General features: G+C 37.0%; 2 protein-coding genes across 4 annotated transcripts; one reads left to right on the top strand and one right to left on the bottom strand.

Annotated features, from left to right (window-relative positions):
* Positions 1 to 10,113: 10,113 nt before the first annotated feature.
* LOC113289106 lies at positions 10,114 to 12,592 on the top strand. 3 transcript variants are annotated; one of them, XM_026538278.1, is made up of 3 exons: positions 10,114 to 10,989; positions 11,962 to 12,086; positions 12,238 to 12,592. In XM_026538278.1, exons 1-2 carry the CDS (start codon positions 10,306 to 10,308, stop codon positions 12,037 to 12,039), a joined length of 762 nt encoding a protein of 253 aa, XP_026394063.1. In that variant the 5' UTR covers positions 10,114 to 10,305; the 3' UTR covers positions 12,040 to 12,086; positions 12,238 to 12,592. The 3 variants fall into 3 exon arrangements, with proteins under 3 accessions (XP_026394063.1, XP_026394062.1, XP_026394064.1); XM_026538277.1 differs by having other exon boundaries at positions 11,962 to 12,592; XM_026538279.1 differs by having other exon boundaries at positions 11,824 to 12,592.
* A 947-nt stretch (positions 12,593 to 13,539) lies between these two features.
* LOC113289105 (NAC domain-containing protein 22-like) lies at positions 13,540 to 15,147 on the bottom strand. The gene is made up of 3 exons (XM_026538276.1): positions 14,898 to 15,147; positions 14,510 to 14,787; positions 13,540 to 14,412 (listed from the first exon to the last, which is right to left on the bottom strand). Exons 1-3 carry the CDS (start codon positions 15,049 to 15,051, stop codon positions 13,882 to 13,884), a joined length of 963 nt encoding a protein of 320 aa, XP_026394061.1. The 5' UTR covers positions 15,052 to 15,147; the 3' UTR covers positions 13,540 to 13,881.
* Positions 15,148 to 15,529: the final 382 nt, after the last annotated feature.

The following is a 15,529-nucleotide window of genomic DNA, read 5'->3' as shown; positions in this document are numbered from 1 at the left end:
TTGATTCTCTAGCAAAGTATATTGGAGTTAGTCCATACAGATTGCTAAGCGAAATATTGGGTGGTGTTGTTAGACCCCCACTTTTTCAAGATGGGTGCCTGTCTCTTAGGACAATCAAATATCCATCAAAGTTCCAAGCTCCTCCAAACAAGATTGTATCTTTATCTTCAGTTGAACAAAATCGAACGACAAAAATATTAGGTTCAAGAGATCTCACCATAAGTTTCCATTGATTATCCCTTTTAAGATGAGGCCATATATACTTTACTGCCTTTTCAGCATTCTTCCATAACATCATACCAGGAGCAAACAGTTTACCTGCAAGATAGATCTTCCAATCCTTAATACCTTGAGATAGAGATGTCATAGAGTGAATAACAACTCTAGCTTTATTATGATGATCTGCTAAGTTGATACCCTCCATATGTTGAGAGATATGGTTGATATTATCAGATATTTTAGGTTGTAGAAAAAATCACAGGGTTAGAAGATGAACAAGCAATTGAAGAATATGACCTGGTAAAGTATTTAAAGGAACATCAAAGTAGGTTAGTGTAAAGATGAGAATAATAGCTAGGTGATAAGCATTCACAAATATTGGTAACAGAGAAGGTGAGTAATAAGAAAAGTGAAAAGGTGTTGTATGAATTGATGATACTGTGTGAATCCAGGAATTAAAGTTTGCATGACCATTATTGAGATACCATGTAGCAAATAGAGATATAAATCGTTTAATATGGGTGTTTTGGACAGCATCCCAAGTCGGTTTTTCGGCCATTCTGGGAAGGGTAAACTTCATGAATACTTTTGTATTTTTCTATAGTTTTGGGTTTCTTGATGTTTTTAGTTCTAAAAATAAGAGGTATTTTGGCATCTTGAGGTTGAACATATAAGCTAGACAAGTCAGCTGATAGTAAGTTAATTCGAAGGTAGTGAAGCCTTATACAGCAGCGAGAACTGTTGTGCGTCATTAGCCTTTTCAAGTTTTATTTTCTTATGAAAAAAAAAAGTTATATCACGAAACTATTCATCGCCAGAGACCGTAAATGCTAAGATTACCGAGATTTTATCCCGATAAAAACTCCCGACTGAGATAAAGAGCGGCCCCCACCTTAACCCTTTCTAATCCCAATGCAGATAGGCGTTCAGGAAAACCACACGATCCCTTCTCGGGATATTTTCTCGGAAATTTTGTCGGTGGGTCTAGAATCACCCACCAGAGACAATGTGAAAGGCATTTTTTACCTTGCTAAAACATTGACATAGTCTATCTCAATTTTGACGCCACAGTACTGAGTGTGCAGAATTATGCATTGCGGTGAAGTATTGGGCGTTGTTTCTGGAGACCTTCACTTGCCGCTAGTTATCTTTACCTTAAGTTCCACTTATTTTGGTTAATAAGAGATGAAACCAACCCATGAACCCAAAACTAAACGTTAGAGTAAGTGTTACTCACTAACAAGTTTCAATAACTTATTAGCACTACCATGAATCACCTTATTAATATCAGTGAATATTTCATACAACTGGTCAACTGCAGCATATGTTAATGTGCTTGTCTTTTCCAAATTCTGACCTGAAGCTTATCAGTATAGGATCGTTTTCCAATTCAAAAAAATTATACTGACCATTTTGATAGTAAATCTTATCTGTGCAGTGGACTGCTGATGGTGCCAGTAGATCAGTACGGTACTCGATAACAGGAGGCTTGGAATGAACTTCTCTAGACTGGATCTAGATTTTATCCATAGAAGATTTGGAAAAAAAGAAAAAAAAATTGGAAGATTAAGAAAATTATTTTAAATTTATTAACATGTTTTTTCTTAAATTTTTATTATTGGATAAAGAGTATTATTACAAGAAACTAGTTGGAGGTATGACAAGCTAAGCACCAATAGCGTACCATATTAATTAAACACGTTGTCGTGGTAGCCTACCAGCGAGCCTCATGAAGAACCATCCAAGGGATCGAAGCGGATAGGGGGGCTGATTATGTCGCAAAGGGGGCAAGCTAACTCTAGCTTCCATTTCAAATTCTGCAATATTGTGCCATCGGGGACTCGAACCTGGGACCTCTTAGAGCACATCAAACCTTTTGCTAATTGGGGATGACCAGCTGAGCTAACTACCCGTTGTTTTTTCTTGTTTTATTTTTTACATCATTCCCACACACAATTGTCCACTACCACAAACAAGGATATATTTTATTTTATTTTGGAAAAGAAAGGGGTTAAAAACATTTAACCAGCTACATGAAAGCGAAAAGCAAAAAAAAAAAAAAAAAAAAAAAAAACTAAAAACTAAGGAAAAAAGAAAAAAGAGCCTCAGATATAGCAAAACCATCCTAGCGATAATACACTTTTCCCATCGCATCTTCCATAATGATGTTTTTCAAGTATTCCACAAAAGAGCTAGAAATAACCTCGACGATTTCTCCCAAAGACCTAAAACAGGCTAACAAATTAGCAGCGGTATTAGCTTCTCTGTAAGTATGAGTGGTATTACAGCTGGTGAACTGGGTACTTATTCTCTTTATCGATTATCATACATGATGTCAGATCCAATGAGGTCCGCCACTTGCATAAATAAGGATATTTGTGAGAATACTCATCTTAAATGTAGAATTCTGCCAATATAGTGGGACAAGCAAATTTTGTTACCTAAATTCAAGCAGTGGTGCTCAAGTAGGATAGCGTTGCAAGATATTGAGGTTTCTACCATTTTTGATCGAGAGACCACTATCTTAGATGAGTTGTACATCTGTATATATATCGCATCATCGGGTTCGTCAAGCATCAAGGATCCATGACGCCTCCTTGAGATAAATATGACAATACATATCCTTCGACTATATGTTAGTTAAAAACAAATTTAGAAAGTAACTAATTATATGATGTTTACTTTCATCTTTGCTGGTATATATATTCTGGTGGTGGTATTTTAAGCCTTTTAGAGGACGCACAAAAAATATTTCCTTATTGTAATAAGGTATGAAGGTAGGAACTCGCACAAAAAGGAAAAAAACTGGAGAGGTAAATAATATGTATGTTCAGATACACCAACACATTATTAGGACCATATATAATAATATTAATTGGATGATGTATGAGGATTTTGAGGAGATAAACCATGAGGTTACCCAGAGGATCAAAGAGTTTTCACTCCAGTTCTTGTGTTATACAGTCCTGCCAGGGATCTTAATGTTTTTTAGTTTTGGGAAAGATGTGCTTGACAATTAGTTGGTTCTATTGGAAATCCAAACAAGGATGGATCTATAGCCACGGTCCTTGGATCATAATACAAAATACATAAAACAAAAGGCTGGAAAAGGTACGAGACATTATTCACACGTTATGACGAAGACCGGTATGATAAATGGTTCAAATTGGTTGTAGAGTCGATAATTGGTCAAGAAGTTTTACATATCTATGGGATGGATTTTGTCGCAATGGGTAGAGCATTACCGAATATGATATTTTTCTTCATCAAGGCCTTAACGTAGACCTTTTTTTGGGTTTGATTTGCCAGAATTGAGATGGAAGCTAAACTCTTTTACTCTCACTGGAGCGCATCAGATACTCCCAATTGTGTCAAAGGTATGGATCGCCCTAATTCTTATATAGGAACATCGTCCAGTCATGAACAATTGCTAAAACAGTTGAATCAAATGGAGTTAAGAGATATGAAAATTAGGTGTATCTTCCAACAAGAGTCATGTAGGATGGGAGAGACCATGAACTTCAGTCCTAATTTTTAAATCCATGTCGGAAGTCCACAATCCCAGTATATAGTGCTAGACTCATGAACCAACATTATACAAAACTGTCATGACCTTTGTAGGAAGGGTGTATTTAGTTAAACTCTGGGTTCCTTTATAATTTATATTTCTCTTTTATTTTAGCCGCTAGGATCCATACACGTGTCTTGTCACGATTGATTCTTGTTGTTTAGGGCTTAGCCTATTAATGGTGTAAAAACGGCGGTTGTGTAATCTATGAAGAATTTTGTATTCAATAGAACTAACGTTCTCAGGATGATTTTCGAATCAGATGTTACCATTTCCGGTTCCATTGTTGTTTCAATTTGTTAACTACAGAACAATTGGCATCAGAGTCGTTCTATCCTGGCACCATGGGAGCTCAAGGAGCTCAAACTACGAATGATTTACAAGATACACAGAAAAAGCAACAAACTCAGTTGGATAAAGTTAATCAAGATGTTATTGATATGAAATAACAACTTAATCAAGTTCTTCTACAACTAAAGAATTTAGACAACAGAGAAAATGGTCATGCAGAATCAGCTACTGAACCAGGAGAAGGAAACAATAGATCAATTTCTGATCAACACACTGCGAGTCGAGGTTTCAATGTCTACAATCGATTTCCTAAGCTGGACTTTCCTAGATTCGATGGATCTAATCCAAAAGGGTGGATTCAGAAGAGCGTCAGATTTTTTTCTTCTTCATAATATCAAAGATGAGACTCAAAAGGTACAGACGGCAGCGATGCACATGGATGGCAAAGCTGAGAAGTGGCTTTCTAACTTACAAACTTATAGATCTATCTCATGCTGGGTTGAATTAGCTGAGAAAGCCTGTTTTCGTTTTGAAAATCCATCTAATGATAATATTGTGGGTATGTTTATAAATTGGCTCACACAACTACAGTAGATGAGTTTTTTGATGAATTTGAGGTTGTTAGGTCTTTAATGATGACCATTCATCCTGAATTTCCAGAGAGTTATTATGTAATGAGTTTCATTGGAGCTCTTAAGGAACAAATCCAACATAATGTTCTAATGTTTCAACCCACCACCCTCATGAGATCTTTTATTCTAGCAAGGTCGCAGGAACAATCCTTGCTTCACCAACATAAGCCTTCAAAACCCACCACAAAAATTTTCTCCAATTCATTTTCCATGGGAAAACCAAATTACCAATCTAGTTTTTCCCCAAAGCCCCTAGCCATCCCTCCCACAAATCTCAAACCACTACCACTAACTCTTACTACTAAGACAAGCCCCACCCACCCTCCCATTAAAAGACTCACCCCTGAGCAACTCAAACTCAGAAAGGCACAAGGACTATGCTATAATTGTAGTGAAGTGTATAGACAAGGTCATGTCTGTAAAAAGCAACAACTATTTTGGATAATTGCAGAGGAGGGTGTTGCGGAGTCTACTACCGAAGAAGAAATTTTACAAGAGGATGAGCATGACTCTCCAGTGGACAGTGATATTGATATTTCTCTCCATGCCCTAACTGGTACTCATAATGGTGAAACAATTAAAATCCCTGGGGTTCTTAACAAACACTCTATTTCTATTCTCATTGATACATGCAGTACCCATAATTTTATTGACTCATCCCTGGCTCATAAATTACACTGCAATATATATCCAACTTCTCAGTTGGCTGTCACTGTGGCAAATGAAGACAAAAAAATAAATTCTGGCATTTGCAAATCATTAAAATGGTCATGCAGGGTCATTCCTTCTCTACAGATCTCAGACTGCTTCCTTTAGGTGGTTGTGATATGGTGCTTGGTGCTGACTGTCTCAGACAGTTGGGTAATGTGCTTTTTAACTTCACTACATTGACAGTTTCATTCATGTATCAGGGTACTGAAATTACTCTTACTGGTATTTCTGACTCTCACCTTCTTAAGCCAATCAGTAACAAGGAGGTACATAAACTTTTTCAAAAAAACCCACATGGACTTTGTGCACAGTTATGCTCCATCTCTGATGAACCTTCTCCCATGCCACCTCCCCCATTAATTATTAATTTATTGCAAGACTTTCATGATGTTTTTGATAAACCTTGAACACTGCCACCTCATAAGAGTCTTGAACACACTATCCCTCTCAAACCCAATTCCGCTCCAGTCAATCAAAGACCATATAAGTGCCCTTATGTGCAGAAGTCTGACATTGAAAACTTGATTTAAGAAATGTTACATCAACGCATCATACAACCAAGCCATAGTCCATTTGCCTCTCCCATTTTATTGGTCAAGAAAAAAGACAATAGCTGGAGATTTTGTGTTGACTATAGAAGATTAAATGGTATCACAATTAAGCATAAATTTCCCATTCCTATAATTGATGAACTCTTGGATGAGCTACATGGTGATGTTGTTTTCACTAAGATTGATCTCAGGTCAAGGTACCATCAAATCAGAATTTTTCCACCTGACATACCAAAGACGGCATTTAGATCTCATTTAGGCCACTATGAATTTCTTGTCATGCCATTTGGCCTCACCAATGGCCCTTCCACCTTTCAGGCCCTAATGAATGATATCTTCAAACAATTTTTGAGGAAATTTGTTTTGGTCTTCTTTGATGACATTCTTATTTATAGTCCTGACATGAAAACTCATCTTCAACATCTCCAACAAGTTATTTATGTCTTGAAACAACAGCAATTACATGCTAAACTCTCTAAGTGCTATTTTACACAAGCTTAACCGGAGTATTTGGGCCACATCATCACAACTCAAGGGGTTGTAGATGATCCTACCAAGATATAGTGTATGACTTCTTGGCTAATTCCTAACAACATTAAAGAGCTGAGGGGATTTCTAGGTCTCACTGGCTACTATAAAAAGTTTGTTAAAGGATATGGAACTATCAGCAAGCTATTGACTGAATTGTTAAAGAAAAATGCCTTCACATGGTATGAAGCTGCTACTGATGCTTTCAATCAACTAAAGGTAGCAATGACTATTACTCCTGTCTTAGCACTTCCAGATTTCTCAAAGAAGTTCATCTTAGAAATAGATGCTTGTGATACTGGCATTGGTGCAGTTTTAATGCAAGAAGGGAGACCCATTGCCTTCCACAATAAACCCTTAGGCCAAAAACTATGGGATTATCCACTTATGAGAAAGAGCTCATGGCATTGGGGTCAGCTATTACAAAATGGAGACACTATCTCCTAGGGAACCATTTCACCATCAAAACTGATCATGAAAGCATCAAGTTTTTCTTAGAACAGAATATCACTACTGGGTTACAACAAAAATGGTTGATGAAGTTGTTAGGCTTTGATTATGACATCCAATATAAAAAGGGAACTGACAACAGACTTGACGAGGCTCTATCCAGAAGGGCACACCCTACAACTGCATTCCAAACTATCACCCTCCCCAAGCATGTGTGGATGCATGAGGTCATTAATAGCTATGTCAATGACCCAAAATCCCAATAATTGATTTCTCAACTGCGGGTTTCTCCCTCTACAACTCCTAACTTCTCTTACCAACAGGAGATTCTCATGTACAAGTTCATACTGTACATTGGTACTGATAACAATGTAAGATCTTCTATCTTATCTTCCTTGCATTCATCAGCTATTGGTGGCCACTTTGGGATTCAAGCTACTTATAATAGAGACAAACTTCATTTATTTTGGCCTAAAATGCAACAAGACATTATCTCCATGGTCACATATTATGATGTTTGTCAGAGGAACAAGCATGAAAATACTCTCCATGCTGGCCTTCTACACTGTCTATCCCTGATCAAGCTTGGCAACATATCTTAATGGACTTCATTGAGGTCTTGCCTAAGAGTGAGAACAAATATGTTATCTTAGTGGTGGTTGATAGATTAACAAAGTACAACCATTTCATTGGCCTTCAGCATCCTTATACTGCAGTTACTGTGGCCAAGGCTTTCTTGCATCACATCTTCAAGTTGCATGGTTTACCTTCTTCCATCACCTCTGACAGGGACAAGGTATTCACAAGTAATTTTTAGCAAGATATTTTTCATCACTTAGGAACCAGACTCAAACTCATCACTACTTATCACCCATAGACTGACGGTCAAACAGAGAGGGTTAATGCATGTCTGGAAAATTACTTGAGGTGCATGACAGGATTTCAACCTAAGACATGGTTCAATTGGATGGCACTTGCAGAATTGTGGTACAACACTAGTTATCATACTAGCATCAAAATGTCCCCTTTTAAAGCTTTTTATGGATATGATGCCCCACACCTGGATTTTCCAATTACTATCACTACTTCTATGGCTGCAGTTGAGGAGTATCTTGCCCACATGAATGCTATGATTGACATCCTGAAAGACTCACTGTCTGTTGCTCAGGCTAGAATGAAATTCTTTGCAGAAAAGAAGATGACTGAAAGATCTTTTGAAGTGGGTGACTTGGTCTACCTCAAGCTACAGCCTTACAGACAAGCATCTGTCTCCTTGAGAAAGAATTTCAAACTCTCAGCTAAGTACTATGTCCCTTTTCATATTCTTGCTAAAGTGGGTAACTTAGCTTATAAACTGCAACTTCCACCAGAGGCTAGAGTACATCCTGTGTTTCATGTTTCATAGATCAAAAAGAAGATTGGTTCTGCTTATGTACCATCTCCTACACTACTATTAATGGACCATGCATCCAAATCATCGTCACTCTTATCTCAGTTTTAAGCTACAAAACCACTACCAGAGGTGATCACACTGTTCAGCAGGTCCTTATTCAATGGTCCAATGCCACTGCTGCAGAAGCTACATGGGAGGACAAGGCTACTATTCGAGCTCACTTTCCATCTTTTGTCCTTGAGGACAAGGACAATTTGGAAGGGTAGACAGTGTCATGTGGTTACCTTTGTAGGAAGGGTGTATTTAGTTAAACTCTAGGTGCCTTTATAATTTGTATTTCTCTTTTATTTTAGCCACTAGATCCAGCCACGTGTCTTGTCACGATTGATTCTTGATGTTTAGGGCTTATCCATTAATGGTGTAAGAACGGCGGTTGTCTAATGTATGAAGAATTTTGTATTCAATAGCACTAACGTTCTCAGGCTGATTTTCGAATCAGAGGTTACCATTTCCGGTTCCATTGTTGTTTCAATTTGTTCACTATAGAACAAAAACACAACCGTCCAGCACAATTATCTCCATGTCGTCAAGCCACTCAACATATTCCTCAAGATTATCAGGATTATCAAACATCATCAGACTTCGAAGGCTCCCAAGCTCAACGATTACATCAATGGTTTGGAAATCAAGGTGAAGAATCTGAAACTACAGGATCTCAAGCTTCAAGATCATATCATGGATTTGGAAGTATGATGCAGGGGGATTGCATGCCATGAACTAGAATGGGGCCAAGTGGTTATAAATTATGCTTATGTTAACTATTTAATAAAGTTTAATATAATATTTGTAATTGAAATTAAAATTGAAATTGAGATTAAGTCTATTTATATGAACCGTTATATTAACTAGAATTAATTTATTTAGAAAAGAAACTAATATTAAATTTAATTTTAATTTTAATTTTAATTTCAATTTCAATTAAAATTTATAACAACGACTTGCTTGAGCAGCATGTGCACTTAACATCTCATATAGTTTATCAAAAACTCCTTAAGGATTACGTAATGAGCTTCTTAAGCAACATGTTTTTTCCATCTTCGCAATTCCTTTCGAGTTCGCAATACAACTGCAGTATTGGTTTTATCCCTAAGTCGATGTCGATTGACAACACGAACTAAAACTATAAATTCTGCAATTTGTTTACTTATAGTTCCAAGTGAACAGTTAATCCATCTACATTACGATTATTCTGGTTACGGTGTCAGTGCAGAAATTTTCACAAACCCTCCCTCAATAACTCACACTCACTAAACAATTTTGCCGTCTTTCTACACCCTTAGTCAGATAACATACTACAAAATGTAAAGATATATCTTAATCTACGGTAAATTCCACAAGATTAATATATAGCTGAATCGTTGTTCGAAAATTATTAGTGTAATAGGTGGAGAAGGTATGATGTCGAAAATGAAAAAGATGAGATCATAATCATTGGATGGACCAGCCGTTATCGGCTGAATATGAGACGATGCTCAAACAGAGCCGAGGCTCAACCTTCCCTTCAAGTTGATTTAATTGTCTCAAGTTGAGTCGATGGATGGACAAAGCCTTTATCCATTCTGTATTTCTGTTTGCTTGTTTGCTAATCCCACTGTGGGGTGGAAATGGACAACTCAACCCATTTTTCCACCCCCGGGCCCAAATTCCCAAGGCCAATATATAGCAGCACTTTAGCCTCGTTTCCACTGAATCGCTCCCTCCACTAAACTGACAGTCTAAAGAGTAAAGACTCTAAATCCTCTCGAACATTCACAAATCTCGAACATCAACATCATGTTCTAGAAATTCCCTTCATTTCCCTCCATTTGAACTATGCAGAATTAGGGTTCGCTTCTGATGTTATCAACGATAAATTTTGTGTGTCCTTCGTTCTTGATGATTACTTGGTAAATTTCTTGGTTCATGTTTGTCATTCTTCAAAAGGTGAGATCACATTCTAACTTTGAAATGTATTCGTTAAGCAGAATAGCTGTTAATGGAGTTGTATCTCCATTTCCTAACCACAGAGTGACCTTAAAATCTTTTTCAATTGTGATTAACTTAAGAAATTTCAACAGATTGCCTATGCAGAAACTGAAGATGTCAAGTTCTTTAAACCCTAATTTTGTTAAACAGAATTGCATATCTTTGATCCCTAACTTTGTTAAGAAGAATTCTAGTACTTTGATTACAGAATTGGTTAAACGGTTTTCATCTTTAGTGATGAAAATTATGACAGTCTATGTTCTTTTTAGAGTAGCTGTAAAACTGTTAGAGAAATGTATTTTTGAAACGGTAGTGCGATCAAAATTTAGAGTTGGTGATCACATTACAACTACTGTTGATGGTGAAGAAGTTAGGGGCTTTGTTGAGCTAATAGGATGGTTTGGTACTACAATTAGAATGGAAAATGGGAACCTATTTTACATCTCAAATGGAAAATTTGGTTCAGTCGACATTTTGAGGCGGGCTGTTTCTTGGAAATACGACAAAGATTTTGAGATTGATAGTATATATGTCTTCTGGAATCCTATCAAAGAAGAGGACAAAGGGTTGGAGCTGGGAAATATTTTACGAAAGATCTATCTCACTCTAAAAACAATACTGGTGAGTATTTTAGAATCGATTTTTTTTTTCATAGATGATTAGATTACATGATTTATTTGTTTTCTTGCAAACATCTGTGTTCTGCCGTATCACTGCTAAACCTGAAGATTTTTCTTGTTCTAATGATAATTGGAATAGGATATGTTTTTCTATCATTTTCGATGAATATGATTTATTTAGTGTGTATTAATATGAATGGTTTTTATATCGTTATTCCCCTAGCATATTGGATTTAAGGTTAGTGTTTTCCATTTTAAGAGTTTTTTGTTTGCACTGATAAATTGGCTTATTAATGGTTACTTTTAGATTCCTAACTACTCTTTTGCCGCAGACATTTTATTGAGCAGTTGGTTATCATGCGTTGCGTTTTCGGATGGTGGCTAGGGGGTTCATGAATGAAATAATGCCATATAAAACTAGCTTGACTACTGACCATTATAAAAAAAATTACCTATCTTTCTCATAATTTGATATTGGCAGTAGACATTATTGGTTGGGGTTATTTACCAAACTTTCAAAAAACTCTAGGTACATGCAATATTACATTATAAGAGGGTGATGTGTAAACATGTCTGATTGTAGTTTATGTTCTTCTGTGGCATGTAGAGAACTTTATGATAATCTCTTTTCTAGTACTAGTTTCAATGTTCTAATATTTAAACATGATCGAGATTTGGAAACCGATGACATCCTACTTCTTTGTTAGTCTGAGAGATTCTGCTTTCAATACTGTGAAAGGCTGTCCCCCAGAAAATAAGGCTTTGGAATGGTTGGTTTGTTTCAAGTATTTGTCATGTCCATAACATCTTTTACTAACCAAATGTGCTCTACCAGATAGCCTATGTTATTTCCTGATGCTTATGTTGGTGCCATGAAGTTTTTGTGGGACAATCACCATGTACTATTTGGTGCGGCCGATGTCTTTCATTCCTCCTCTCAGTTAAGCTCTATGTTGCTGCTTGTTTTTTTTAGGACACCATGTTTTTAAAGCTTGTTAAGGTTATTGGTGCTACTAAAAACTGCCCCTGTAGATTCAATAAGCTCGACTGACTCTTCCCTTGTCAAGGTTACGTGTGCTACTGAAGCTTCCACTTGAGGTTTGAGCTCGACAGATTCTGCAGTCTGCAAGATTTCTATTACTGTTAAGCTTTCACTGTGGATTCAGTGAGCTCGACGGATTCTTCTTGAACGCTTATCTTGATCAGAAGTTCAAGGTTTTTGATGTTTTCTTTTTTTGTTTTTGATCAGACAGCTGGGGAGTTTTTTATGTTACATACTGTATATATCTAGTTTTAGGTTTCGTTCAAATCTTGAGAATGGAATCAATCAATCAATAGGTAGATGTTAATAGCTACAGGTTTACTTAATGGGAAAGAAATGGCTAGTCATACACAGTTCTAACTACGAAGTGATGCCCTGACCTGGTTACACGTTTTGCAGAAGGATTCTGAAAGCTCTTGCAAGACAGATGCTAGATTAAAGGATATCAAGTACTTAACTAGTTTAATTTGTAATTTTCTATTTCTGACAAGGCTTTGTAATATTAATGCACATTCACTTGGTGTTTTAGACAGCACCCCTAGTCTGGCTTTCCACCATTCTGGGAGGGTAAACTTTATGCAATGCTTTTTTTTTTTTTTTTTTTTTGTGTGTGTGTTGGTTTCTTGATATTTTTTGCGTAGATGATTTAAATGGTTGGTTTCTTGGCTCATCTGGTTCAAGTGAATTTGAAGGTAGCGAGCCCTACACACAACGACGAGATACTGTGGTTCAGTACTTTGGTCATTATTTTCAAGTTTTCCTGTAAAAAGAGACAATTATTCATCAAATAACATTTTTTCACCTCATCTTTAACTGTACAGAATTGAGTGTTACAGAATTACATTTGCGGGTGTACTACCAGCAGGGGCATTTCAGAGCGGTCAACTTTGACCTCCATAACCGCAATATTCCAGGAGACCTTCAGTTGTTGCCGGTTATCATTCACCTTGAGTTCCATTTATTTTATTGACAATCAGAAGCAATAAAACTTACCAATGAACCCAATGAATAAAACTGTCGAAGAAGTGTTTTTAATTATCAAGTTTAGCTCGTTGCAGAGGACTAAATCCATGACCAAATCTAGCACTAAAAGAATCACCTCATCAACATGAGTGAACTTTTTGCACCACTGCAACATCCGGGTTACCACTTTGTTGGACGAAACCAAGCAACTGAACGAAAGGTAATCCAAGCCCAAATATGGCCTATAGGAGAAAGACTACTCTGCTTGCCTTTCCCAAAAAGAAAAACAACATAAGGAAGACTTTACGGAGGGGGACCGAGATTTTGCTGACCAACGTTTAAAATGGTACAAAATACACAAGTAGAAAAAGAAATCTAACTCCAAATTCACGAGACTCTGTATTTTCCAACAATTTGAGTCCAAATCAGTGATTGACTATCTCTTCCATAGTTTAATTAGTCTTTTTCCATCCCATTTGAAAAATGATCAACAAAAAATTGTCCTAATTCATCACTAATCAAGTAGGAAATTAATGACACAAAACATAACCTGAAATTAATACTTGAATTTATTAAAAGCATCACAGCTTAATTATTCATTACAATTACATTACACCAGAATGCTACTTCACAATGTTTCGTAGACACACTGGGAATGACAATAAAAAGGCCATACATATGGCAATAATACTAGTAGTAGTAAGCAGTACCTCTAATTAACAAGTCTTGACATGGTTAGACTTGGAAAAAATGACATAGTTAACGATTCGAGCTTCGTTTACAGGTTTCTAACTTTCATGCAGCAAGCAAAAATCCCTAAATACACTTAATTATGACACTAAACGTATACCTACAAAGATAGGTAAAAATATGGTGGGATTGGCTAAGTTATAGTAGTAAGTTGGCATAAGTAGGTGTCATCCAATTGTCTAACCAAGGGCTACGTATCTGAGTAAAGAAAGGATCTTGCATCCAGTCCAGATTGTTGCTAATTTTACCAGGCAATTGAAGCTGGGGCAAGAATTTATCGTTCACGAGGGTTAGTGATGGTTTAGTCATCGAAGCAGCACATGTTTCAGCTTCTTTGTTGACCAATATCACTTCTTGAACACCCTCAACGTGTTCCTCCTTGATCAACTCTTGTTCTTGTTCCTGTTCCTGTTCTTGCTCTTGTTCATGATCGTGTTGTTGGTCTTGGTCTTCTTCATTACTAACACCCTTACAAAATATATTGATTTCAGACTCCATTAGTGATACAGACATATATGAATCTTGTGGCGACGATGCGGATGATTTAAACATCTCTTCTTCCTCCATGGCTGCCCTTTGTTCCATCTCTTCTTCTTCCATGGCTGCCCTTTGTTCCAATACTTTCAAAGACGTGGCTTTTCTGTAAATCTTACATAACACTATATCTTCCTGAAATAACAAAAACAGATTAATTAGCTAAACATACTGTATAAAATTTCAAGCTTAGTTAATGAAATGAATATTATTTGGTCTAGTTGTGGCTAACCTGGGAAGAAGAACAATTTTGGGGCGTCAGTCTATATTCATTCATGACCCAATCCGTTTTAGACCCCCGTGGTGCTCTGCCGTTGTAGAAAACAAGAGTCTTCCTTAATCCTAAAATCTTTTTCGGATCCGTTAAGCACCGTATGGTACGGTCAGAACCAGTTGCCTTCCAAAATCCATTCAGTGTCGTTCTGTTCGGCCTACCGGCACCTGAAGGACCTTGCTTTCTGTCTCTAGGAACATAGAAGTACCATTCTCTTTCTCCAATTTTAGCCAACCCTGTTATATTAAGCACAAATCACAAAATTAATACCAACGAGAACAATCTAATAGATATAGTGATCAAAAATAGAAATTGGAACTTCAAAGTGAAAAAGAGAGATGTATACCAGGTAATTCCCAAGGATCATGACGATAAATGTTGAGGAAACCAATGATGTCGAAATGAAGCTTATGACCAAAGACAACTTTTTTCAGGTAGAAATTGAGGAGTTCTTCCTCTGTGGGATGGAACCTGAAACCTGGAAGATCCAAATCTGCCATTAATGCTGTCGTCTAAGTGCTTACAGTTTATGGTTGGCTACAAAAGTTGTAGTTTGGCACTTTGGCTTTGCTAGTTGGTTGGCTTGTTGATCTCACCACATCTGCATTTATTTATATGAGTGTATTGGTGTGTACGGATTAAAGAGAGATGGGAGGGAGGGGCCTAGGGAGTAAGGAGTGACACACGTAGGAATAGTGTGGATATGTTTCTAGTTTGAAAGGAAAAGGGGAGAAAATAAGAGGTATGCACCAAAATTGCAAGGGTCCCGGAAGAATTGAATTTGGAAATTTGTTTGGAAAATTGGTAATGGGATTGGATGTTTATTGACCCCACGCGCTTATTTTTGGGGCCACAAATATGGGACGATAGTTATAACACATCATTGCCTCTCGCGACTTTGTTTTAAGTTTTCTTGACTTTCCCTTTTAACTGTTGTTTTGTTGGTCTGTGAAGCAGGGGGATTTGCGGGCTTGTAAA

This window comes from Papaver somniferum, chromosome 6, assembly GCF_003573695.1.
Source record: "Papaver somniferum cultivar HN1 chromosome 6, ASM357369v1, whole genome shotgun sequence".
Classification (NCBI taxonomy): domain Eukaryota; kingdom Viridiplantae; phylum Streptophyta; class Magnoliopsida; order Ranunculales; family Papaveraceae; genus Papaver; species Papaver somniferum.
Note: the sequence above shows the minus strand (reverse complement) of the source record. Positions and strands in the feature narration are given on the sequence as shown.

Excerpts from the sequence above, each read along its gene's own strand:
- LOC113289105 (XM_026538276.1), bottom strand. The coding sequence starts at position 15,051 with ATGGCAGATTTGGATCTTCCAGGTTTCAGGTTCCATCCCACAGAGGAA. Across the intron at positions 14,788-14,897 it reads TGATCCTTGGGAATTACCTG|GGTTGGCTAAAATTGGAGAA; the intron begins GTATACATCTCT and ends TTAATATAACAG. Across the intron at positions 14,413-14,509 it reads AAAATTGTTCTTCTTCCCAG|GAAGATATAGTGTTATGTAA; the intron begins GTTAGCCACAAC and ends TTGTTATTTCAG.
- LOC113289106 (XM_026538278.1), top strand. The coding sequence starts at position 10,306 with ATGTTTGTCATTCTTCAAAAGGTGAGATCACATTCTAACTTTGAAATG. Across the intron at positions 10,990-11,961 it reads TCACTCTAAAAACAATACTG|GACACCATGTTTTTAAAGCT; the intron begins GTGAGTATTTTA and ends TGTTTTTTTTAG.